Source organism: Motacilla alba, chromosome 1 (genome assembly GCF_015832195.1).
Source record: "Motacilla alba alba isolate MOTALB_02 chromosome 1, Motacilla_alba_V1.0_pri, whole genome shotgun sequence".
In the NCBI taxonomy this organism is placed as follows: Eukaryota; Metazoa; Chordata; class Aves; order Passeriformes; family Motacillidae; genus Motacilla; species Motacilla alba.
In genome coordinates, this window is record NC_052016.1 from 96,665,851 (window position 1) to 96,692,125 (window position 26,275).

A 26,275-nucleotide genomic window follows, 5' to 3' on the forward strand; every position below is an offset into this window, starting at 1 on the left:
CTTTAAAGTGCAATCACTGGAACCATTAAAACAGCAGTGGAAGAAGATGAAAGACTAGTAAAATAACTGAGTACAAGCAAACAACAGCCAGCAGCTCCTCTCCCTAAAAGAGTGTGTGAACAGAGGGTTAAATTCAACTCTTCTCTCCAAAGACAGACTACCTCAAGGGCACAAATACAACTTTTACCTAATGTGCTTCAGAGGAACATTACAGGTTATGTAGGCAGCAATTATGTAAGAGGCATGATAGGTTATGTAAAAAAGCAAAGCACATTCAAATTTCATAAAATAAGAAACAAGGAAAGAAAAATAGAGAAAATAGAGATGCACTGCATTTCTTAAAGAGGTAAGAGTGATGCACCACAAAATACTTACATTTCTTCTATTTTACCCTAAGCATTTTTACTAGCTATCACTGGGCACAATCAGGTTAGACAATCCTTTGGTTTGATCCAGCACAGAAGTTCTTGATTATAAAAAACAAACAATCAAACAAGAATCACCTAGGAACCTTGATGGCGTGTGCTTTATATGTTTGAAAAATTACAAACACTTGGTTAAATCTCCCCCTTTGTGGTCTTTAGAATGGTATAATTTCTGCTGGGTTTGAAGTCTGCATACATTACTACAGAACTTCCTGGTGCTGAGAGCTACTTTTTTGAAACAACCTTGACAGCCAGTTCTGATTAAACCTTCCAGATTTTATGCTGCTCAGACATGATTATGGATGAATTTGTGCCATGTGACAGCCACAGAGCAATGGTAAATGCACAGAAGTTTTACATGATTATAAAAGCTCACAATAATCTTAAAAAGGCCTGAAAAGATGCTGTGGGAAAGGAGATACTTCAGAAGGGAGATTGTTCAGTTTCAGAAGAGTCCTTGGGGACTGTAGAGCATTTTTCTCTGTAGGGTCTGACCATATATAATCTAAGGCTTGGGAGGCAGTAGGAATGCTCAGGCCACTTTTGCTGGCCAATCATCTTAGTGATCTCTTGCCTGGGCATTTACTTTCAATCTTCTGAAGTTGCTCCACCAAAAGTGTACACCTGGAACCGTGTTCTTTGTCCTTCCTCACTTTTTGCTCACAAAGCTTTGTATCTTGTACCTTTGACCATTTTTTGTTTACGTGTTTGTTCTTTTCAGCTGAGACTCAGATCTACTCCCACTGAGCAGGGTACTGTACCTGTGTATCTCCACTAATCTTGCAACACTGCTATTATCAATTATGCAATAGTTCAGAACAGAAGGAAGTTTCTCTAGCAGGCACAGGGTCTGTTACACACCCTAAGAAGTACTAAAGATTCTTGCTGCATCCAGTCACCATTCTATCCATCATTCTTTCACTCCTTCACTTCTAACAGTAAGACAAACACAGAGAGCATTGCCAAATATTACATTTTAAGAGACACCAGAACCTGCATGCACAACCAGTATTTTCTTAGCCTGGAGGTTATGTCCTTTGTCTCTTACACACCAGGGCAATTGCTAAATCTTAATAATACAATTCCTATGTGATGGGAAAAAGATATGCATATTTACTATTGAAATCTTTCTTCGCAGGTTTTCATTATGGCATCTGGACAACACTCAATTTCCCCACAAGCCCTTTGGAAAAAGAGACATAAACCAGGACATGGGAACGATATGGACAACACTGCAAGTCTCCTGCCACCACTCTCGACTAGATACATAAAGCAAGCACTGTAAATGCCCTTCTCACATTTCAAACTGTAAGAAGAACATCTCCTAAAAACGCAAGCTAATGATGAAAATCTATCATTCTGGTATCTGACAAAAGATGTGTAAATACCCTTTTACACAGCCATATCTGAAGAGCTCTAAATAATGTTTTATTCTTCTTACCTCCATAAACCTCTGATGTAGAGGCCAGCAGCAGCCGCGCTCCAACACGTTTAGCTAAACCTAGATTTTGGGCAATGGGGAAAGAAGAACATAATTAGAGCAAGCGCAAGAATCTTTCACTCATGCTAGCTGTTTCAGTGTGATTCTGTTTTACATGTTTTTAAAGATAATTTGATTTCTCTCAGTAGGAAAATTTAGCTGTAAATCACATCCATAGATCCCACTTCCAAACTAGAAAACTTTGGAAATAGCAGAGCAGCACCTCCATGTGATGTGTTTGCTTCTGGGACTAGCAGCTGCACTGAATCAAGACCCAAGAACTTTATCTATCACAATCTAAATAAAGGCCAGGGAAGCATTCCACTTAGGAAATCAGGATCTTGAAACAACATAGTATATTATGATTATCAAATCCTTCCTTACAAAGGTTAAAGACAAGCCACGTAAAGAAACTTACATAGAATAACATCTTACAGGACAAAAATCAACAACTTCTCCTTTATTATGCCCTTTTAAACTGCTTGGATCATCCTACCCATCACTTGAGATTATCCTCCATTCCATTTCAATGGCTTTCTGGTCTTCAAGTTGGCATGGCAAATCAAACAAATCTCTCACCTCTGTCATTGTGGTACCTCAATAGCTTCTGAATCACTTGATTCTCTGAACTGTACTCTCTAGAGTATCACTCAAATAAGAAACTCAACTATGCTAATGCCCAGGAGTTTTTCTGACTCATAACAATTCTTAAGATCACTGACACTCAGATCAGTCTGCATCATACCAAATGGCAGAAAGATGGGAGGAAAAAGTAGTGAAGGCTTGAGGTCTTCTTTTCATAAAGCCCATCCCAGCATCAAAACCAGCAGACAAAGCTGAAAACACGGCCTTGTAATTATCCAGCATGACACTAGACATTAAACACTCTTTCAGAATTTGCTAGCCAAGGCATGCACAAGAGGGTGCAGCACTCCTGATGTCTAGAGTTTAAACCAGTGCAGCTCCACCTAGTCCTACGTTTGTTGAGGTGCAAAGGAACACTCACTTATGGTAATTGTGGGAATGTTCCACAGTCACCAAAGGGAAAACTGCAATCATGAACACAACTGTGCTATAAAAATCCCATGCTCTTAACTGTTCCTATTACTTCAGTAATTACTGCACACTCCATAGCCAACTTACAGGCACAAAGTTCTTGTCCTTTGACAGCCACGTTACTAGTGTTCATTTGCAGATATATTTAAAGGAAAACAACAAAAATCTTCAAAGAGGGCAAAAATACCCCCAAACTTATTTTGCATAAACAAACAATTTTTTTAAATGTACAACTCATTTGCTTCATCTTCCCATCTCCCCAGCAACTCTGTCAGGATTATATGATGTCTAACCAAGTTAAGTAATAAAAAGAATTCCACTTACCCAACATGTTTAATGTCCCAATAGTGTTGGTCTTCAATGTTTTTATAGGATTATACATGTAATTAGGAGGAGAAGCAGGAGATGCTAGATGATAGATCTGGTCCACTACAGAAAAATGGAGGGGATAGCATTATTATTTTATGATATTATATTATATCATAAGAGATTAAATGAGAAAGCATTGAAGTAAAGAAATAAGTATTCCTTTGTGCACTTCCTAGCACTGGAATTCAGCACTTCCTGTATTGCTACCTACAAATGATAGGTACACAAACCTGTTGTAACTCTAAGAAAAACTTAATTTTTAGTAAAATAAAACCTAGAGCACAATGATATATATTGACACTGTTGACAAGGATATAAATGTTTGTGTTGATGTTCACACTTTTCCACTTATAAAAAATTTAGCTGAGTACTTCCAAAATGTTTAGAAGCTGCAGAAGTATTTGCAACATTCTGTTATCCACAAGTTTTTAAGTGGCTACAAGCTTCAGAGTATTTTTCTAAAACAGACTGTGAAGCAAAAATGGTAGAAACATTTTTTCAATATGAGAAGAAACTTTTTGGGAAAAAATTTGCTTTGTATCATTTATATATTAAATATATATAGCAAGATACAAACATGCCACTTTTGTCTTTTTTTCACCATTTTATATATGCAATGCTTTGGATAATACAGTATTTTAGATTTAATTAAAAAAACAAACACACAAATCAAAACCCAATACAGAGATATCAACACACTCCTCCACTCCCTGTTATGAAATACAATTAACCAAAGAACTAGCCAAAACTCATTGCCTGAGATGATTGAAAGTTGGAGGTATTAGAAACAAAAGACTGTTGGAAACAAATTTGTTAAATTACAATAAAAACAAAGCAATGAAAACTGGATTCAGTGTCATAGGCAGTATCTGATATTCAAAAGCTCAACCTGCAAGCCTTTCATACCATGACTGTTGTAAATATGTTAATGTCTGTCTTCTATGTAACGTGAATCACAACAAGCCAGAACTATCTTAAAAAAAACCACCCATGGATAAGCAACTGTGAAAGTAAAAATTAAACATAAGCTCAAGTGAGATGTTTAAGGAAGAACAAATCTCCTACACCAAGGTCATTCAAGAAAAGAATCAAAAGGTGAAGTAATAATTAGAATGGCCTAATAGAAGAAAGGGAAAATAGCTCTTTTGTGTTTTAAAAGAAAAGTTAGGGTCTTGATTTTTTTTTTTTTTAAGAAGACTTGACACGGAAACCAGAAAGAAGCTGGAAAAGTCAAGAGTAGCTGCTATTCTGACAGAAGAAAATACTGCATAGCATAAGGCTACCTTGCCCTAGAACAGCTCACTACTGGTCAAACAAACATTTTCCCTCTATTTCCTTAGGTATTTTGTTATTAAAAGCAATAGAAAATCACAGCATTAAAAAAATAATCTGTATTTTGACCACATGTTGATTTCTCATAGCCTTCTGTTGGGGGCTTTAACTTTCACAGTGTCTGTGACATAATGAACTTTTTCCTCCACTGAAATTACTTTTCCTACTTAAAACAGGGTAGAAGCACCCTTGACTATCAAACAAACAAACAAAAAAAAACCCCAAAAACAAAACCAAAAAAGTTTTTATTTTTCTCCATTTAAATACAACCATAGTTGCTTAAACAGCACAAGCTGTATATGAGTTACATATAGTAGAAAAAAAAAAATCAGAAATGGTTTGAATTGGAAGTGACCATAAATATCACTGACATCCCACCACACATTCCACTAGACCAGGCTGATAAAAGCCCCATCCAGCCAGGACTTGAACACTTTCAAGTGTTCATCAGGCATCCATAGCTTCTCGGGACAACCTGTTCTGGTGCCTCACCACCCTCACAGGAGTGATTCTGATTCCTACCTCTAATCTAAAACTACCTTCTTACAGTTTAAAGCCATTTCCCCTTGTCCTAACACAATATGAAAAAATAAAATATCGACTATGAAGTTATCACTTGCTTTTAACTATCTGAGAACACGGAAATATTAGAGGAATGTGCCTCCTGTTGAAGACTTCCTTCCCATTCTCAAATTTCATCTGACAAAGCAAGTATGCAAATCTTTGCTTTCTGGCCCTAATAAATACATATATATTAAAAAAAGCAGACTAGTAGGGCAAGAGCATATGTAAGTGGCTTGAATTATCCACGTGAAAGTCATCCCTTACTTTTCAACAGAGTATTGAGCAATGAAAAAATGACAAGTAGGTAAGCCTTCAAAGCACAAGCATCTCCTTCACATTAAAACATTACATTCTTTTTAAGATAAGCACATGTTCTGGTAATAAACACTTTAAAAATACCAGCAATATTGGCACGGTAAAATATTCAACCTACTTTCTTTCTGAATCCCTAATGAAGTGTGCTTGTATATAAGTCACGTTTTTCTAGATTAACTGTTCTGTCTATTGTCTACTGGGCAAGCTCAGCTCCTGACTTCTATGTAACACAGCTTGGATAAGCACAGTGGTTAATCTGGAGGAAACCTTTCAAAGTTTACTGCATACTGCAGCCCTGCATTATCCCTGCAACATAAGAAATCCTGCAAAATAACTTTATTCACTGATTAAACTCACAATGTCAAGTGACGAAAGTAAGGAGAAATTATTTCAAGCCATACCTCACCCCAGAGAACAGTTAACTATCAACATAAACATAAGATGAGTTCCTAAGGTAAACTTAATGACTGTTACTGCAAGTTTCACTGTCTTGACAGAGTAATGATATTTGACAGTATGCTCATGCATATGCCAGAAAATATATGTGCTTTTATGTGGCCATTCTCTCTTTGGTCTGTTTATCTCTACAGAGCAGGGATGAATTGCTGCCTAGAAGATGTCAAAACAGCCCAGAAAGCTAAAGAGAGACAGTTTTGGCAGATGTGCAACACTGAATATTTATTCTCACATAAAAAGGTGCAGAGAAGTAAAATTTCATGTAGCAGGTTCTCTGCTATTTGTTGTTGAATGATCAGGAAATAGTACATCCAACCACTACCAACTCTGGTGCAGCATCAAGAGAGAGTTTTGTCACACAAGGCACCTGCAATAGCAATACAAACAGCATCCAAAGATGACCTGATGCAGTAAGAGTTGGCAGAACAAAGTTCCCAACTCAGGCTCGATTCCAAGCCCTGCCTGCATTGCTAATGCAACTGAAACTTGCAGGAGTCTATGTGCAACATGAAGCCAGTTAATTGTTCTGCATGATGAAGCGTGACATGGAATAACTACTCCTTACTTTGGTCACTGTGACACTGTAAGCTTAAGCAATGAATAAAGCTGGAATCAATTTTTGTGCTGGGGAAATGATCTAAAAATGTACTATGGGGTAAATTTTAACTGGATTGTTGAACTTCAACACACTTCCTACAGATGAGTTCTGAACATGAATAAAATACATGACTGCTTCAAGTTTTGCTTTAAGTATCCCCTTCCCACAGCATGCTACTGTCATAAAACCAAAGACAAGGGGTAGACTGGAAGCTGGGAAAACGAATGCTCTGTAAAGATGCTGACTGATGCTTGCAAGCAGCAAGCACAACTCAAATACAGTGGTGCAGAAAAATTAACGAAGTAATTGCTGAAGTCACCTATAGCCAACTCAAAGCTGAAGTCTGTTTATTTACTTATTTTTAAAGTTTAAACTAAGTGTGAAAAAACAGTGCAAAATAAAGATAGAAAGCAAGACAGCAAGCAAGAAGCACTCTCCTTCTTTTAGTCCTTCATTCTTCCTTTGTTTCCCAGCTAGCAATTGTTTTAAATGAAACAAAGAAGGCATTGGGGGAAAAAACAAGGTTTTCCTTGTCAGATCTACAGTCTTGCCTGTCTCATTTGCCTCAATGCACTTTTCCCCCATGCATAAAGGCAAAAATCAACCCCTGTAGGGAAAAGGTTTAGCAAGAGCAGAACTCGAAGAGAGATGGAAGATGGGGAATTTGCCAAGTGTCAGATAGCCATCTTCTGGATCAGAAGGACAGGCAACCAGGCAGCTACAGGACCTCTGCCTATTGCCTGGGAAGATATCTTTCATATATCAAGCCTCATACCAATGAAAAATATCACTGTTTTTCCAAAACATTTGGAGAATGCTGGACATTTCAGTAGGGTGAAAAGTTTCTATGCCAGACTTTTCATATTTGATCCATCAAGCTGACAATGCTGAAATAAGAATGATTGTTTTTCATATCACCTTCCCTCTATTAACTGTCAGGTCTGAAAAATACCTACTTTTTTTTTTTTTTTTCCCTCTCTCAGAATTTCAGCAGGCCAGCTAGACAAAGCCATCCACCCAGCTTGGCTGACAACCTTATGCATTGTAGCACAAAGTTAACAGTTATTTAAGATAGCAGGCAACATAACTCTGTTCCAGCCAGAGCTGTGGAAAGCTCTCCAAGCTACAGCTTTTCAAAGGATTAACTGTTTGGATGCCTGGGACAGTACCTACTGAAGGACAGAAAGCGATACATGCAATAATTGACCTCCACAACTCTTTCTTGTTACATGAGGTAAAGAAGTTTTACAACATTTAATATGAAACCTTGAGCTAGCTTTGCAATAAAGCCATAGCGCAATTACTTGAAAATAACCGTGTGAACAGCTGTGCAAAGTGTTTTGTTAAGCACCACAACAGAATAACAAATGATAACAATAAAATTCTCCATGTTTTATGTGTAGCTCACACGCGAGACTGGAACTTTGTTAACTGCGAAGACAGCAGCAAGTAGTTTACCAAGCATAGGATCGTAGACTATTGATAAAGAAAAATTAAACAAATTTGTTACAATTTTATTGGAAAAAAGGCCAAAATATCAAATTCATTTCAAAATAGCACAGACACAGAAGCTGGCATAAACATTCAAGTCAGGTACACTGTGGCAAATATAGAAGTCTGTGCTCAACATAAGGTTTAAGTAACATATTGCAAGATAAACAGCAACTAATGTTTGCCAATTATGCCTTTCTCTATGTGAAAAGCTAAAAAAATTATCCATAAAATTTAGCATACATGGAATCTGCAATACCTGAATTTGGACACAAGCATTCAATCTTGTGTTTTCCTTAATGCTAAACAACAAGGTACAGTAAAACCACTTGTCCTAGGGTGACTAGGACAAAACACTCCATAAAACTCCAAAATACTGCCATAAAACTACTTTCCTTCATGTCATCTTCATTTTCTAGCCCTAATACTGCATGTGTTCTCCATGTTTCCTCAGTGAATGCTAAGGGAGAAATCTACCACCTTTTCTACGACAGGAAATGACCTATATCTTCAATTTCTGCCTTCCACTTGTCATGGTCCTAGAAAGGACTAAACGGGTCACTAAGTCCACTAAGCACCTGCATCCATCACTGTATTTGCTAATCAGGAAGCACTGAGCAGAAAAGCTTTGATGAGAAGCATACAAATAGGTTTCTACAGCTTGAATGTATGGACTTCTCTTGTAAAAAAAAACCAGCTGTGCTGATTTTCATTACTGGAGATCAGGCCAGAGAAGCTGACACAATGAAATGAGACATTTCTATTGCCCTGAACTAAAAAGGACAAATAGCAGTTCATTTACCTGATGCTAAAGATACTGTCTGTAATGTCAGGCAAACTGGAATAACTTCATAAAGATTGACCATATTGCTCATACTGGAGCAGTTTTGGAGACCCTCACACAAGACCAAGATCAAAGTACCACTGCAATTGGCTCTGGACAAACAAATTAAGTAGCATTTGTTACCCTCTGCCATGCCATAGACTTTCCTGACCATACAATTTAAAACTAGCAAGCTAATGTATAAAGCACAGAGAAGGAAGATGAGGAAGGGAAAAATCTGGGATGCAAGTATGGAAGCCAAAGCAAAACAAAAAAAAGTGCCATGTATTAAAGACATCCTTTGTGTTTGTATTTGTGTTTGAAGATACCTGTGAGAGGACTTGAAGACTGAACAATTTTGGGATGATACTGTAGAACACTGTTTAGTAAAATGCTACCATCCTGACATCTGGAAGGCTGTTACTCACAAGAAGGTTATAGACTATTCTTTTGACCAATTTTGTGAGACTGTTGGTCTTAGCCTTAAAAATCAACCCAGGCCTACAAGCCAGCAAAGTCCTTAAAAATAAAAGTTTTTTTTAGTCCCAGTCAAGCAAATGATTTATTAAAATTCTATAAATACTGTTACTTTACTTACCTATGTAGATGTAACTAGCAACTACAACACCTCCTGCAAACTCTGAAAGCCAATATCCTTGCCACTATGTGTATCACGTGCTAATACCCTGCCTCTCAACTTGCAAAATGTGTTTTTATTATACCGTTTTTAAAACGTTTTCAGAGAGAGTCAAAAGAGCCAAAACTACCTTTGTGTTCACAACAGTCACTGAAATTAGAGCCAACATTTAAGAAATGTTTTTCCAGAAACTGGACTGCTGGCATGAAGAATTAAAACAGAACAACAAACCAAGAGCAAAACTGAACTTATTTAACTGAAGATCAGTAAATCTCAGAATATAAACCATAAAACGGTTGATCATTACCTACCACCTACACTTCACTTCTCTCTCACTCCATATTATATTACTTAGGTAGTACACATGCACTTATTTTAAATAAAAGTTTTTGAGCATCAGAATAGAACAACTCTTCACTGCTCTGCCCAAGAAGAGTTTGGGCAGCAGTTTCAGCTGCCACAGACTGCAATTTTAAAAGTATCATACAGTATTTTTCAAAACATACTGTGCACCTTTGATTAGGGGAGTGAAATCAGTTCAATTGACTCAACTGTTTCCACTGTTTACTGTAAATCTGTGGCATTTTCAGGCCTGTTGTTGTTTCAAAATTGTGAAAGGTGTAGTAAAACCAAAACAAAACAACACTACCAAGCAACCAAAAAGAAATACAAGGCTCAAGTGTGTTCCTGTGAACTGTGAAGCAGTTCAGCTGAGGACATCTTCCAGATACAGCAGATAGCTGGGTTTAAAGGAAATGTGCACCTGTCACTTGACAGAAGATTGTTTTCAGGCTTCCAATAGTTGCTGAGGAAGCAGGAAGAAGAAACACCAGTGGGAGAAATATATGTATAACTGATGTTTTCTTCCAGATTTATTCAACTGCTGTGTGTGCCTAAGGGTAGTTGAAAACCAGACATCAAGACTGAGAACTGAAAGGCATTTCTTCCTGCTCAGGGGTCCAGTTTGTGGAATGATAATGTGCCATCTTAGGACATCACCTTGAAAGTGGCTTGGTTTTTCATGTGTGTGGTTTTGGGGATGTTGTGGGGTATACAGGCTGTGTATTTTTGGTTGGGTTTTTGGGGGTTCTTTTTATTTGCTTTGTTGTGGTTTTGTTTTTGGTTTTTTGGCCTTTCTTAACACATATATTTAAGTACAACAATATTTCACAATAGAAATAGAGACTTGGGTGGCTTGAAGAGCTTTACTTTTTACTACAAACACAGAGTATAAAGGTGAGTATAAACAAATCAGCACTAATGCTACTGTCGCTATGGAAACCAAGTACATTACTAATAACATACATTTAATACAGAATTTCCTTTGGCATTTTCTAATGCAGTTTATCTATTACCCTAAATTGGGATGCATCACAGTAACACCAGATAAAGCATTAATTCTCATTTGTTTTCCAATTAACATCTGTGTGTCCTTACAATATGGTTTCTAGAAACATGAGCCACAGTGCTCTCAAGTGACTATCTTGGGGCACTCATAACCATAATAAATGTAGAGAATGAGGCAGAAAAAAGTAAAGACGTATTTCTATTTTTTTCCTGATACTACAAAAAAGAGTGTTAAGAGATTCTTTTCTTTCCAGACTAGCCTCCAGAAAAAAACCCTCTGTATTCCCGTACCAAAAAAGTGCCCATTTAATAGTGTATTAAAGCTCTGTGTGAGGGTTAGGCTGAAATGAAAATATCTTTAAAAACACAGAACTGAACTATAATAGAAAAAGAAGGGTTAATATAGCTATTTCTAACTTTTTTTTTACTATTTTTTATCTTTCAAGATTCCTGAACTACTTTCATTGCACTAAAGAATTCAAAACCCTTTTTTTCTGCTTTAAAAAAACAAAGTGAAAACTTATGTATCTCCCACTGACACTTCCAAATGCTAAAGCAAATAAAATCCTAGTAGAGAAGAAAGACACTCAGCACTAGAGATAACTACAGTTGTCACAAGGCTAAAAAATCAAATGTGTGTTTATGTGATTTATTATTGTCTCTGGCCAACCTAGATGAAGATCCAAGAATGCTGAGTCCCACGTGGTGTCACGGTTCAAAGATAATGACACAGCCAAGGCAGATTGTGCGTAGGCACCACTGTGAAGCTGAAAGCTACCCATCTTGAGACTAAATTCACTTTTCCATATCCAAAAAGAAAGCACTACTCTTTCTAGAACAAAAATTAGGTCTCTTTCAGAAATAAAGCACTGATTATCCTCTCTGGAACTGAGCTGTCAAACAACCTTATATAACCTGGTTTAAACAGGACAGCAAATACAGAGAAATTCTTTAAACACAAACCTACTTTTTATCATGACTGCACAGTCATTCCAACTTCTATATACAAGTAAAAAGGAGAAACTGGAAGTAAGAAAAGAAGTATCTGATCTATATGCCAACTTGCTGATTTGTTAAAAAACTGTCTCCCCATTGCCTCATTGGACTATAAACTCTGCAACGAAATGAAATTTTACCAAGTTCTTAGTGTATGAAGGTAATTTTAACACTTAGCCATGCCAGCCTCAATCTACACTGTTGGAAGATGAAAAGACATTCAATAAACTACCCACTGAATAACATGTAATAATTAGCTGTCAGTACTAAATAGGGAATTGGTGTCTTAATTACATAGGCCATAGGAAAGGTAGCTGAAGGATCTCAGAATTCGCATTCATTAGTGCCTAGTTAGCTGGGCAACAATATAGCAACAATGATAATTCTCTGAGAAAGTCTCAAATGTAATCAGTCAGAAAGAAGAAAAAGAATGGAAAAGATTAGAAAAGCTGACAAATTGATCCGGCTGAGGTATGAGCTACCAGCACCTGGAGTCAGTTAATAAGATCCTTGTTCCATTATCCTGTCAGTGGAAGAAGTTTGAAATAACTTCTAAATAACAGGCAGTAACTGAAGCAGTGCATTGACAGAACAGAGCAGGAGCATGTGTTTTTGCAGGACTGTTTCAGTAGTGTTGCCAGGAATTCATCACAAGCAATAATACAAGAGATGCAATTACTAGAGTGATTTCCTGTGAAATTCCATCCACTGAATTTATCAGGAATTAAAAAAACCAAACCACTTAGTCTTTTTTTTTTCTTAAAATGAACAAGTACATTGCTACAGAGTTTTCAAAGGATGTAGCACACCCACCAGAACTGCAGTGCAATCTGAGCAATGCTTTCACTGAGTCATTATATGGTTAGATACTCCCATAGAAGTCTATAAATGCATGTCTCTCTTAAATAGAACCATGTTAATGGTGCCTTAAAATCTGACTATTTAATAGTTTGAGGTCTAAGACAATTCAGATGTTGAGCTACTACTTTAAAGCAGAACCTTTGCTTGTTTGCTTCTTTCTTTAGGATTGGTGTATTTTTTTTTTGTTTTTCTGTTGAAAACTAAGGAAATTCAGTGCTGCTGTTTTACAACTCTTCAGGTTGTAGAATGCCTGTACCTAAAGCAGGAGCAATGTTTTCTACAGAAGATACTGAAGGCAACTAAGGAAAGTTAATTTCCTCTCAGGATGCAGGATTCCATGCAGGATGCATGTCTAGCATAGCTGCAGCCTGCAATTACACTTCATTTCATGAAATATCTGGACCACATATTCTGTGTGTGTAAGCCTATGCAGGCACATAGGAAAGTGGCACAATGAATGGGACAGACAGACTGACTCACTGCCATCTTGCGTTCTCACAAAATCAGACATCTCAGGATGTTTTTAAGGTCTCTTTCCTCCTGTCCACTCAGAAAAGAATAACTGACTTCAGAGCTGACTTCAGCTCTGAACCTCTTACCCCACACTGGTCACAGAAAACAGGCATATAATAATAAACAAAGCATACAGATATTAGATAGATCAACCCAGAAGTCAGCACGCAAGTTTCATTTCTTTACAGACGGACACACCTAGAAGGGAAATGCACAAAACAGTGCAAATACCAAAGCAGAGACTACCTACCTTCAATGTACAGGGGCTCAACGACATCATGATTTATCAGTTCAAAGTTCTCATGACCAATCCAGTGCTCCACATTTCTTTTCCTGCCCGTAAAGAAGTTGTCCACAACTGTAACCTCATGGCCATCCATCATTAGTTTGTCAGTAAGATGAGAACCCACAAACCCTGCTCCTCCAGTTATCTGCGTTAGGACAGTTGGTATAAATTTCTTTTTCTTTTTACAGAAACACTAGACAAAGTCTACAAACATGAAGACAGAACAGTTGGTTTCAGATCTTTGCTTACTTCAGGGGAAACAACTCCATTTCCATGTATATTTTTTCCCAAGACTTACAGATTTAAAATTTTGACAGACATACTTCACATGTTTCATCACTGTCAGGCTAGAAGGTCAGCTACCTATTCACATCAACAAAATCTCTTTTTCATATTACATTCTTTCCCATTTTTTCCTTCAAATTGGATTGTGCTCTTTTTTGTGACAGCAAAATCTAAAAAGATGCAGAGAGGTATTAGGAGAAATTTCTGCAAATCCCATTTCTCAGAGGAAAAAAAAAAGGTATGACAGAATGCCAGGTTATTTTCATGACAGATTTATCAGACATGTCAAATCCAGCCTCTGTCTGGTTTACGTAGAAGACATGCTGTGTGTTCTAAGTAAGTTCTGTAAGTTTTCATGCAGAAAGGAGGAAGGGAATTCTCTGAAGACCTTTCATTTGAAATATCTCCTAAAACCAAAACCATTCTTTCTGTGTCTTAATGCATCCATAGCTTACATCATCCTGGCCTGAGGAGGTCAGTCAGTTGGACTAGATGATCTTTGCAGGTCCCTTACAACTGAAAAAACTATTCTATACCATTAGCTCTGACATGCAGCATTTGCCTGCCTTGAAATTCTGATGTTCTGCTGCAAAGAAACAAGCAGAAATAAAATATTTAAACTTTGTACTTCTGTTTCATTGAAGAAACAAGCTCATTAATTTTTTCCCTTTTTATACCACAGACTTTAACAGTCAACAAGCAAAAAAATCACTTATTTAGTACTGAAGCAGTCAGCACAATAAGCAGAACTGCAAGTTGTGTGACACACCCAGACCGTCTACAGAAGGAATTATTTTTTCTGCATTTCATAAATTGTTTTCAAGAACCAAGACATGACAGATCACAACACTCAAAAAGCAGACTTGTAAGACATCTGTGTGGTATCAGCTATAAAATATATCTGCATGGTCAAATTCACATTTTCAAAGTGATTCAGCTGTTGATGTCCATTCTTCAGCTGTAGTGACAACTAACTAAACAATGAAGGGACAAGGTGGAATCAAGCAGGAATCTAATGAACGGATAGTGTACTGAAATGACAAAGCGCTGTGTGGAAAAGGATGAGATGCCTGAAGGTCTTGTACTTTGGGTTAGTCAAAGACTAAACGTTTTACCCTGCCATCCACTGATTAGCAGATTTTTTTTTTAACTAGAAAAAAAAGCAAAGGAAAAACCTCCAAAGATTGAAAAGGAAAAAAACCACCAAAAAACTACATCTGTTTTCTTTTGCAAAAACTTGCATGTCCACTTCTTGTATTCTCATCTGTTCTGTTCTTATTAAAAATTCAGGGGCACCAGTGTGTCAAAACAATTGTAAACAGTAGTTAATGAAAGAATCATTTAGTTGGTCTATTTAGTATTCTTCTGAGTTTGTCAGGGCTTCCTTGTGGCAGATTCAACATCTTATGCAGCTCCCTGACATAAGAATTTTCCCTGAGAAACAGGATTTAGGATGAATCCCCTCTGGAATAAAAGAAAAAATCTCAAGGCTCATGTTATGCGGCAACAGAGAGGAGGGAAGAGCAGGTTTCTGGCAGAATGCTGAGAAAGAGGACAGAAGACCAGTAACTGAGGGGGAACAGCCCTTTGCCACATGCCACCACTTACCAGAGGGAAAAAACCAGACCCATGTATGGCAAACCTAATGCCATGAGTTTATCCTGACTTGCAAGCAAACTGCAGCCTTGCTGAATGTTCCAAGGGTTTTGGCTTTTCTGTGGTGACCAGGATAAGACAGGTCTTCTGTAAAAGACCTGAATCTACTCCTTCAACTGAGGCCCAAGGAAATCTCCTGCTGCTACTTCTATTGCCCAGATACTAGAAAAGATAAACTCAATGCTTGCAACATATGTCTTTGGTGCAGTAAAAGGAAGTGTCTTCTTCCCAATATCCCTTTTTTTAAAAAAAAAATCACAAAGTCAACACAAAAAGGCAAAAAAGCACAAAAAACACAGGAAAAAAGCACACACACAATAAGAAGAAAAAAAGCACAAAAATGGTAAAAAAAAGCACAAACCAATTCTGTCTGGAAAGTAGTTTCCAATTACCTTAAACCTACAAGTAGTTTTTATGATGAATCTAAGTTGGCTTTATTAAAATATCACTTCCATGGGTATTACACAAAGAACTTAAGAAATGATTGAAAAAGGAGTTGAATTTCCCCTGGAAAAGTAAAAAAAAAACCTATGTAAATTATGTTTTTTATCATTATTTGATGCAACATTTAAAAAAGAAAAGATGATTTATCACTGAAGTTCTTTGTACAGCCTCCCTGTAATTACTCATACAAGCATCACTTCTAAATATTACTTCCTGCGAATCACAATGACATATTAATCTAAATAATCATAAATTGTACATTAATTATACCCATATCAGAACTGGAGCACCAGCACTTGGGTCTTAAAAAGGAATCCTTTATTAAGACAACATTAATGAAAATATTTAATTACTTAGTAGCACACATATGCTTGGTAAGTTCAGCACCTACTAAAAGGCACAAATATTACAGATAATTATCTTCACTACAGGCACAGGTTTGTCTATTTATTACACATTTCTGCTGTCTGCAATCAGATTCAAAACATCTTATGCCCCATAAGGAAATTATATTCTTTTTTTGTTTTGTTTTCTGCTTTTATCACTTTACTATACTCAATTCAGAAAAAGAACACCCAACAGATTGAACCAATGGCAACACTATCTTCCACATAACAGAATTCTTTCTCTTGCATTTGAAAGCTTGTGGCCTAGTCACTTCAGAGAACTCAGGAAATAGATAAACGAGCACAACAAGGTGAAGACCTCTTTTCAGTGAAAGTGACACAATATCTCATCTCAGCTGAGATACCACCACTACTAGAAATCATCTCCAGAGAGATGCTGTTTAATAAAAAGTAACTGCCAGAACTGTTGTCTTGTCAGGACAGTGCTGTGGGGATCTCCAGGCTGGAGCTGGAGACTGCAGTCAGAATAAAAAAAAAAAAAAAGTCAAATTAAGAATGCATTCTAGAAAAAGATGTAGTATTAACAAAATACAAAGGAAAAATACATGATCTAGCAAAATTACTTGGCTGGCCAGTTCTTGAGAATTTTGGAGTGTCATGCAACATTTTTATGGGAACTTCAGCTACTCAAAAGAACATGGGATTATTTCCCCTACAAGTATGACAGCAACACTGTAACAGAAGGTGACTGCCCACATGGGCAGGATGCCTATGAATGCCCATCCGAGTTGGCACAAAACTAGTCAGAAAAACCTGCCACTCCTTTTGGCCAGCTTTCTCTGCAGTCATTTTAAGTCTACAAAATACACTGGGAACCAAAAAAATACACTGGGAACCTATTCACCTCCAGGTCAGCTGAAAACTCTCCTAGTCCAACTACTTTCCATCTCTGTTGAAGCAACAAATTTCAACAAAATATCCAGTATTTTTTATTGGCAAAGTCTGGAAGTGAACATTAAGAGCTCCACAGCCTGTGAACAGCTTTCACTGACACTTTTGTCGGAAGTACATTCTCACTTACACAGAAAACATGACATTAAGGTTACTTTATGCCCTTGCAAACACTTAAAGTACACAATTTAGGAGTTTTCAAAATTAAACCTCTCTGTATTTTCCTCAGTTTATTTTCTGTAGTCAACAGGGGCACTGAGAGTCTACAGGTCTCCCTTCATCAGACTGTCATAAAAATGACAGAACACCATCGCAGAACTAAACTAATTTGGTAAGACTTTGTGAAATTTTTCAATAGCAATGAAGGTTATTGCTTAAATATGGAGTAAAATAATTTTCTCTGCATATTTTCAGGTTTTTTCTTCAAGATTTTGAAGTCAAAGCAAACAAAAGCACCAGCTAAGTTAGGCATGTTAGCAGGGTTTTGTTGTAGACTTTATTTTCATTACTACAGAAGCAGAAGTTCATACTCTATTTTACACATCTCAAGCACCTGTACTTTTTCTGCCTTCAAAATATGAGGACAATCCCCCTCCAAAGACACACAGAAACAAGGAAAAATCTAGGTCACAGATAACATCAAAAGTTTTTGCAGACACAATCGGAAAGCTGATTTCCAGCACAATTCACTAAGTTTAAGAATGCCCTGGACAACTTCTTGTCCTGAGTTAACCTGCCAACCTCTTCAACCCTCAACTGCTTATGATTCTTCAAAATCACAGAAACAACAGAGAAGATACAGAGATGAACATTTCCTGCAAAGCACATTCTTTTCTAGCCTTATGACTAGATTTTGCCCCATTTGGCCACAAAAGATTCCTGTTAAGATGTGCTTTAAAAGTTTCCCAGTCTCTGAAAGTTTAAGCCATCTCAGAGGACGCACAAGAACTCTTTGCCAATGTGATCCTGAGAAGTTACAGGGAAGAGCAGTTTAGTTGGCAAGTGAAACTTCAAAAGCAGAGTCCACGGGTATTTTTCATATGCTGTTGATGTATGTTCATACATCAACACAAGTAAGTGAAGCAGTGCCCTAAAACCTGTGCAACACATATGACATCCAAGGTAATTCCCTTCATCCCTTCTCACGTCTTTAATCCTACAAAACTGATTACATTCCACAGAATTTTTTGGTATTTCCCCAACAACCTCTGAGTAAACACAAACTTACCAGGATTCTTTTACGATCCTTTTCTGATAAAAATTTCACTGGTGGGTATTTCTGGGTGAAACTACAGAACATTTCAAAACAAAGAAGAAAAATTAAGTAAGTTTCAGCCTGGTTTCTTTCACATACCTCTCTTTGATACGTGAGAAACTACTCCGAAAACCTTCCATTTTTAAAGTTCTGCTGAGATTGTATTTGGTCCTTTATTCTAAAAAAGAATCTGGGTCAACACAAGACAATGCCTGTGCATGGTGAAACATCAAAATTCATTTGCAAACAGTGCTTTTAACATTTCTGCCTGATTTTATATAACGAATCACCTGACTTATATTTTGAGAGCTGAACTAGTGTAAGGCATGACATTGCAAGAGAATAAAACAATAAAACACGAGCAGTGACTGGATACCTTCTTTTTGAAGTTTTAAAAGGCAAACAACCCTCTTAAAAGCTCTCGAATACAAAGCAAATTTTGTTGACTTACCACATTGACTTCAAACACCTCTCCTTGAAGTTTCAATGTGAAACTTACAACATAAAATTTTGATTTGCCTTAAAGTTCTACAAAAACCAATACAATCAGAATGTTGAAAAAACACATTTTAAGATATTTCAACAATTTCTACAAGAGAGCTTATTCAGTATGAAAACTAAACTTAATTTTCTTAGACAGGCTGGACTGCAATTTATTTGATGGTCTTCAAGCTAGTAATTTAATTTTTGCATCTTCTTTACAAGAACTTAAACCAAAACCACTATAAAATAAAATTATGTGACATATGAATCTTAAGTGCTCTCTCAAGCTCTTGATGCTTCAAACCTTAGAAGAACTTCACTCTCTCCCTGGAATGCATTCTGCATAGAGCAACAAAGTCCTCTGAAAGAAGGTGTCATTTTTATTTATTTATTTCAGTAATTAGCCTCACAGTCTTAGAAATTTAATAGCTCAGGTTTTCCTTAACTGAATATCAGCATGACACTGCACAAAATTAAGCTATGGTTACTCTTCTCCTCCACTAAGTCCACAGGCTAGAGATATCCTGGTGTAGCACACAGGAGCCAAAAATGCCAAGAGTTACATTTTCTTCTACTCACCAACAGCTGCTGATTGAACTGACCCTACAACTGAGATCTTGAAGCACCCCCTCCTCTGCTTCTAACCAGCAATACTGGCTCAATAGGAATTCTTCAGCACCAGAGCACAGATGCTTCGGTACTTTATCCAATTTTCATCACAGCATGACTGCAGCTTTCAGTTTCTTGGATAGGGGAAATAATGGCAATGGAACCTTCCAATGTTAACCACACAGAGAGACTGAAAAAGAAGCTACCTATACTTGCCTTACATCACTATACAGGTCACTAACAATTTCTTTGATTTATGCTGACGAAATGAAAGACAGTGCACAAGCACAATGCAGACGTGGAATCCAGATCCCTTCTGAGATAGAGAGGAAAATTCACTCGTAACAATAGATTTATGGAGTTCAAAATAAGTTTAAGTGCCAAATAACTAGATGCAAGGCAAATCTCTCTCCTCCATTCTGAAGACCATTATTTTAAGGTTGTAGTAATCCAGCCTGGGGTCATATTGCTGCCAAAGGACCTCACAGCCATGTTTGCTCCTTCTATTACACCAGTAGCAGTTTAGAGGCAGTGGGATAGAGTCTGGGAGCCAAAAACGTTTTGGCAACAAAATGGAGTTTATCTTGACTTGATGCTTGCTTTGATGACTACATGACAATGCTTTTGCTGTGCAAATTCTTAATAAAAACTTTACAGCTCTAGCTTCAGTTAAACAATCTCTTGTCATGAGACTAGCATTAAGGAATTCTTGTCTTTCCTGCTTCTCAAAAGCATGAAGATGGCTTGCTTTCAAGTTTTATCAGCTTATGAAGTAAGAAAACATTGACACTAGAATAAGCTTTGCAAGCAGGATCAGATTTCAGGCATCTGACAGTGAGTAGTTATTTACTACTACTTCACACAGATATAAAATTTTAAAAATATTTAATTGCAACAACCCACATTCAGCTGAACCACCAGAGGTAAATGGCTACATTATTTGAAAAATAATAATAAGACAATAATAGGAACACCCCTTTTGTGAAAGTATAATTTCCGGATTAGCTCATACAGAGGTAAAAAAATATTTTGATTGCTTCTCCTTTTTCCTAAAGTTCTGAAACAAGACTTATTAACACACATGAAAAGGCCATAGTACTTATATGGCTTGTGGGAGAAGTTTTAACTTAATGGTTCTACTCAACAACTCATTGCTCATTTGAAAAAATACAACAATTATTAAATAAAAAAAGAGCCAATCAGGATACCCTCCCACAAAGGTCTTCCGTGGATGGCAGAAGAAAATACCTGAATTACCCACAACTGAAGCTGAAGGCTTACTGGACTACCAACAAAGATTAAATAAATCAATTTATTATTGTAATTGGCAAGGTGGTGACACAACCTGGAATTTGTTTCACATTGCCAATATACACCTAGTTCAACCTATGAAGTTCATGTGCACATTAAGAGATGAGCAACCAGCTCAGTACTCTCACTGAAATAAACTACATGTGGCAGGTCACTGAACCTTTCAAATCAATTGTAAAAAACAGATCTGAATTTTTTTTTCCTTACAGCCCAGGAGGGGTGGGAGGAGGACGGGCAGCTGACAAGACAAAACTCTGAACACCGAAGTACTGCAGGTGTCAAGCATACCTCTGGCCAGCAGCAATGTATTCTATCCCCTCTCCAGAGGAAGAGCACACAGTCACCAGTATGCAATACCCCATGAGGGCTTACTGGTACTGCTTGGACAGTCCAGACTTGGCCTTTTGCAATGCAGCCCTCTCTGCTTTGCCTGGGACACCAACAGTGTCACCTGCAAAACACTACCACTAGCAAAAGCAGTATGTCCTTGTCAGAGGTGACAGTTCCCACTGCCATACCAGACCTCATTCTGTGATGAAATCATCTGTCCATGAGGACACCCAGCTCAGAGAACTGATGTGCCACAAAGACAAACATGCAGAGTGAGGGGTAACACATTCCCTTACAGATCCTGAGAGAAGCAGGTCAGCCAGGCTCATCCAAAGCACACACTGGCTAAGATGCACAAGCAAATCACTGCACAGTAGCTGAAGCAGAGTAACCAATCACAAGTATGGGAAAAGTGTGGTAAAACATACTTTAAGTCTCTTGAAGATGAAACCAGTATGTCCTAGCAGACATAAACCACACTAATCCATTCATCAGCTGGACTCCAAATAGCAAATACCTCCACAGAATTTGAACTTTACAGAGCCCAGCACTCCCAGCTTGATTTAGTAGGATCAAGCAGCCAGAATTCCTTAACCATTACTGTCTCAGCATTCAATGCCCTGCCCTCACTTATATATGACAACAAATCAAAGGTGCTGAAGGTATATACAAAAATTTATTTCAAGCCGACAACTACAGAACTGACTGCTACAGAAAAAAAACTGTGCCTTTCAGCTGCTTCCCAAATTCAGCAGATGACATACCTTTTTTCCAGGTCTTTGATTTTCTCCCTTAGAGGGGCAACAGCCTAAAATAAAGGAAAAACATTTAATCTTTGAAGAATAAAACTAGACTGACATCACAAAAGACACACATAGGAAGTTGCCTTAGAGCAGAAATCATGGCAAACAGTCTCCTATGTAGATCTTTACTGAAGACACTCCAAGAAACTTACATTTTAAAGCCTCCTTTACATAAAAAACCCTTGAACCTTTTCCACCAAGAATCAAATCACCTAAAAAAGTGTGAAATGAAATACCTGACTTACCACTGAAAACAAAACATCTCAAGGCTATGAGTACCATAGTCTTGACAAGGACATCCAATGTTATGATTCCTATTTGACAAAGTGAAGTCATAAGTGACTTGTCTGAGGTTGTCAAAGGTAATCTATATCCAGCAACAGAACAATGGGACAGTAATTTAAACATCAACTATTTAAATGGACAACAGATAAGCATACAGAGGACACAGACACAGAGAGAGGGGGATTAGCTCCAGTGAAATGACCGTAATTCTCTCAGAACATGCTATGCACATTTAAAGATATATAATGTTTAAATACCTAAATAAATTTACATTATGATTTGAGGGCACATTTAGGCTTAAGAAAATACTGAAAGAAAATTTGTTAGAAAATATAGTTCACCTACCAAGACTTCTGTTTTCATTTTCTTGGCTTTAGAAGAGAGAAGCACTTAAGCATGCATCAGTTTCAATTTCTTTATCAGAGGACCTAAATTTCTAACAGTCCTGCTGAATTTCAACAGGAGTCCCTGAACTCTTGTTTCCAATTTTACTAAAGCCTTGTCACAAAATTTACCCTCTTGGGCTATACGTAAGTTGAAAGCTGTCAGAGGTTCTAACTGGTACTGAGTGGCAGTACATCAGCAACCACCATTAATTGGTTTTATACAAATACTTCTGGTTAGAGCTAGACAATTCAGTAACTTCATAAACTGAATAAAGCTGCATGTTCATGTTAAGAGGAAATAATATGGTATTATCATTTATATTCATTAAATAGCTCTGTGGAAGAGCAAATAATTCTTGAAACAGTTATTCTGATGGTGTAAGACATTATACAAGTACAACTTTAAAAATAAGATCCAGAAATGCCCAGCTACTCAGACCTTACAGTAACTCTGATCTACAACACTGAATTTCAAACATTTCACCATTCTTAAACAACTGGAATTTTCACAATGCTTGTTGCAACACTTAACAGATTTTTTTTTTAATTCAAACAAACCAACCAAAAAAAAAACCAAAACCAGAGAAAGAGGAATGCAAAAGACAAACTAAGAATACAGGCTCTCCATTGATTTTAAGCAATTTCAGTAGGCTGCTCACTGTGTCCAGAGGAACAACTGCCATATAAACCTGCTAGAATACAACACACTAGGCAGACCAGGCTACACTGGTATGGGGATGCATACCCACACAAGGGTAAGGGGTATCAACCTCAAGGACTTCTCTATCTATTTAATACTTTGGTTTATTGTTATTAGACTAGAAGGCTGAAACATTTGGAGAAACATCCGTTGCACACATTCTCAATATTTCACAATAAACTGAGTCTGAAATGGAAATTCAGAGGTATTGGTACAGCAGTCTAGAACCACTACTAAGTTTAGTCCCCAGGTCTACTCCAGAAATTGCCAGGACTTGTGCTTAAAGCCTTGACACTGCACACCCTCCCCAGCCACAAACATCGCTATATTTATTTATTAGTTAAGAACAAAGCAAAGAAATTTTGGGCACCTTCAAGTTTGTAATGCACCTTGTAAATATGTCACAATTTTTAAGGCAGACAGAGGAAAGAATTTGTGTACATCCTTTAAGTAACAAATAAAACAGTTATTGGGAGGATTCTGTCATAGTCTCTGCAGCAAATATACCAGCAGATTTATCTCTTTCAAGAAAGGTTTTAATGAAAATAAAATGGAGTCAGAGAAGAACAGTTCAAAAACTTATGTACAGACACAAATCCAATGCTTTGGTTTTAGCAGAATCAAGATTAAGGAGATACAACTAAATATAAACTGAGTATACCACTTCAATATGAAACGAGTAAAATGAAGTACTCAAAATAAAACAGATTACAACTATTGGCAAACTAACCTCCTCTATTCTACTTTCCACCTTCTGATCCCCATTTTCTTGAAGAGATCTGTTGGCAAGAAAAGAAAAAAAATAATCCACACCTAATCAATAATTGCTCCACTGCACCTGCATCATATTATAACAGCATCCTCAATGTATCTCAACTTAGCATTATTTCAAAAACAATTAGAAAAAGTTAAAAGAGGGTGGTCTAATTTTCATTGAAATCCAGCAGTTTGGCAGAAACTGAACCAAGCCCACGGGAAAGAACAGTGACAATAAAGTGACATTCATTTTACATAGAAAATTACCTGTATTTAAGAAAAGTGTGTAATTACTGGTTTTGAGTATAACTTTACTGTGCAAAGGCCCAAAATGCCTCTTTGAGGGTCTCTGCTTACTGTATGCTGACACTTTTTCCCTTAGGCAAATGCATCCCACTTTGACTTTGAACTTTTCCCAAACACATGGGAAAAAACCCCAGCTGCACTAAAGCACCTCTTCAACAACTGCCTCATGGACAATTCTGACTTCTCACACAAATGTTCCTCATTTGACATGAGGCCATGGATGAAGTATGTTGTGGTAACTCATGAAAATAGAATACTGTCTAAAAGGCCAGTGTCTTGCACAAATCTGCGTGGTCTTATTTAGCATCTAATTGGGTAAAGTGTCTCAGTTCTGTTCACTTTTGAGTAAACTTTTACAAGCGTAGAATACGTATTTTTAAAGTCTACCTCTTATATTAAGGTAATGCAATTTTGCTAACATTTGTGTTACTATGTTTTTGGGGTGTTTTTCAATTAAACCTCCTGAAAGGGGAATTATTTATCTCACATTAGTTAAGTTTTTGCATACTAGAGGAATCATGGGGTTCCAACATAAAATGCAGTTCTTTCAAGTGAAAAACAGAGCTCCTTTACTTGGGACCTGAACTCATTACACCTAGAGAAACAGAAGACCCTTTGTTAAGCAGATATATATATATACACACACACCACACTGTTAGAAGTTAAAGCAATGATTTCCTTCATAACTCTGTAAAACTTTCACTTTTTAAGAAAGTCAACTCAGTCTATTACTGAGGCAAAGACCTACTGACCAGATTCATTTCTATCTCTAAAGAATACAGTAAATTCCAACACTAAGATACACATTCCCTGAACCATCTGTTCAAACCGAGTTGTCTTTTATTGCACTAGTGGCAAATAAAAACGCTGAAGCTAATGTAGAATGAATTTACTATAAAGAAGTGGTACTAAGCTATCCTGGTGGACTTTGAAAATGTTTTCCCAAGTAACAGGAATTTACAAAAACAATGCAAACAACTGTGGAAAAAATAGCCTCTCCTCTCTTATAAGTGAGCAAGAAAAATCTGGAAAACCCCTAAGAATTTAAAAAGGTCCCCTCAAAAATAGTTCCTACTGTTTTTTCCACTCACAAGTCCTGGAACTCAAGGAGTGGCAACTCTGCAATCTATTTCTTAATGAACATTTCCTCCTAACAAAGACAATCTTACTGGCTGAGGACCAACATCTGTCCCTCAGAAATAATTTTCACCCTCACCCTCTAAAAAGGACATCTCAGATAAGAATTCAGAGGCAGGTAGTGGCAGAATTTGTAAAGACAGCTTATCAGAAAATAAACAGGATCAGGAAATAAACAGGAATATCAGGATCCCACACCCACCTCCTCAAACCCCTCTCAGAGGTTCTTGTCCTTTGTTAAGAAATGCTCAGCTGCTCATGTAACAGCTGCTAAGCTGCCATAGTTCACTTGTCATGATAACATGGTAATCTAACTGATATCTCCATCTGCAACCCACAGCAGCCCAGCAGCTGTTTGCCTGACAGCTGAGCACTCTTTGCATCAAGGGTGGGAAACTCCAAGAGGAGCAGAATGGACCACTTGGGATAGGAACAGACTCCCAGAGTAAAGAACAGACTCCCACTGTCCTGGGTGCATTAGAGCCCAGAGAAAATTCATTATTATTATTATTCTCATTTTGTCTCAAACTGTCCTTACTATGTGCTGCTAGGAGTGGCAACAGAATATCAAAACCCTTTACTACCAAAACAACATGGTAAAATATTTGTCCTCTATACACAATGACTTTGCTGTAGGGAACAAGCTGTCCCCATATTCTCTTAAATTTCTTTTGCAGCTGTG

At 37.3% G+C, this 26,275-nt stretch overlaps 1 protein-coding gene across 3 annotated transcripts in view; it reads right to left on the bottom strand.

Moving 5' to 3' along the window:
• Positions 1–26,275, bottom strand: part of UXS1 (UDP-glucuronate decarboxylase 1) — a 56,064-nt gene that overhangs the window by 16,861 nt on the left and 12,928 nt on the right. Inside the window, exons 3-8 of one of the 3 annotated variants that reach the window (XM_038133130.1) lie at positions 24,125–24,173; positions 21,985–22,028; positions 18,461–18,521; positions 13,514–13,694; positions 3,286–3,390; positions 1,867–1,926 (exon numbers count right to left, since the gene is read on the bottom strand). In XM_038133130.1, the coding sequence (XP_037989058.1) occupies positions 1,867–1,926; positions 3,286–3,390; positions 13,514–13,694; positions 18,461–18,521; positions 21,985–22,028; positions 24,125–24,173 (500 nt within the window). The remainder of the gene's footprint in view (positions 1–1,866; positions 1,927–3,285; positions 3,391–13,513; positions 13,695–18,460; positions 18,522–21,984; positions 22,029–24,124; positions 24,174–26,275) is intronic. The other 2 variants (XM_038133139.1, XM_038133150.1) reach the window with 2 other exon arrangements.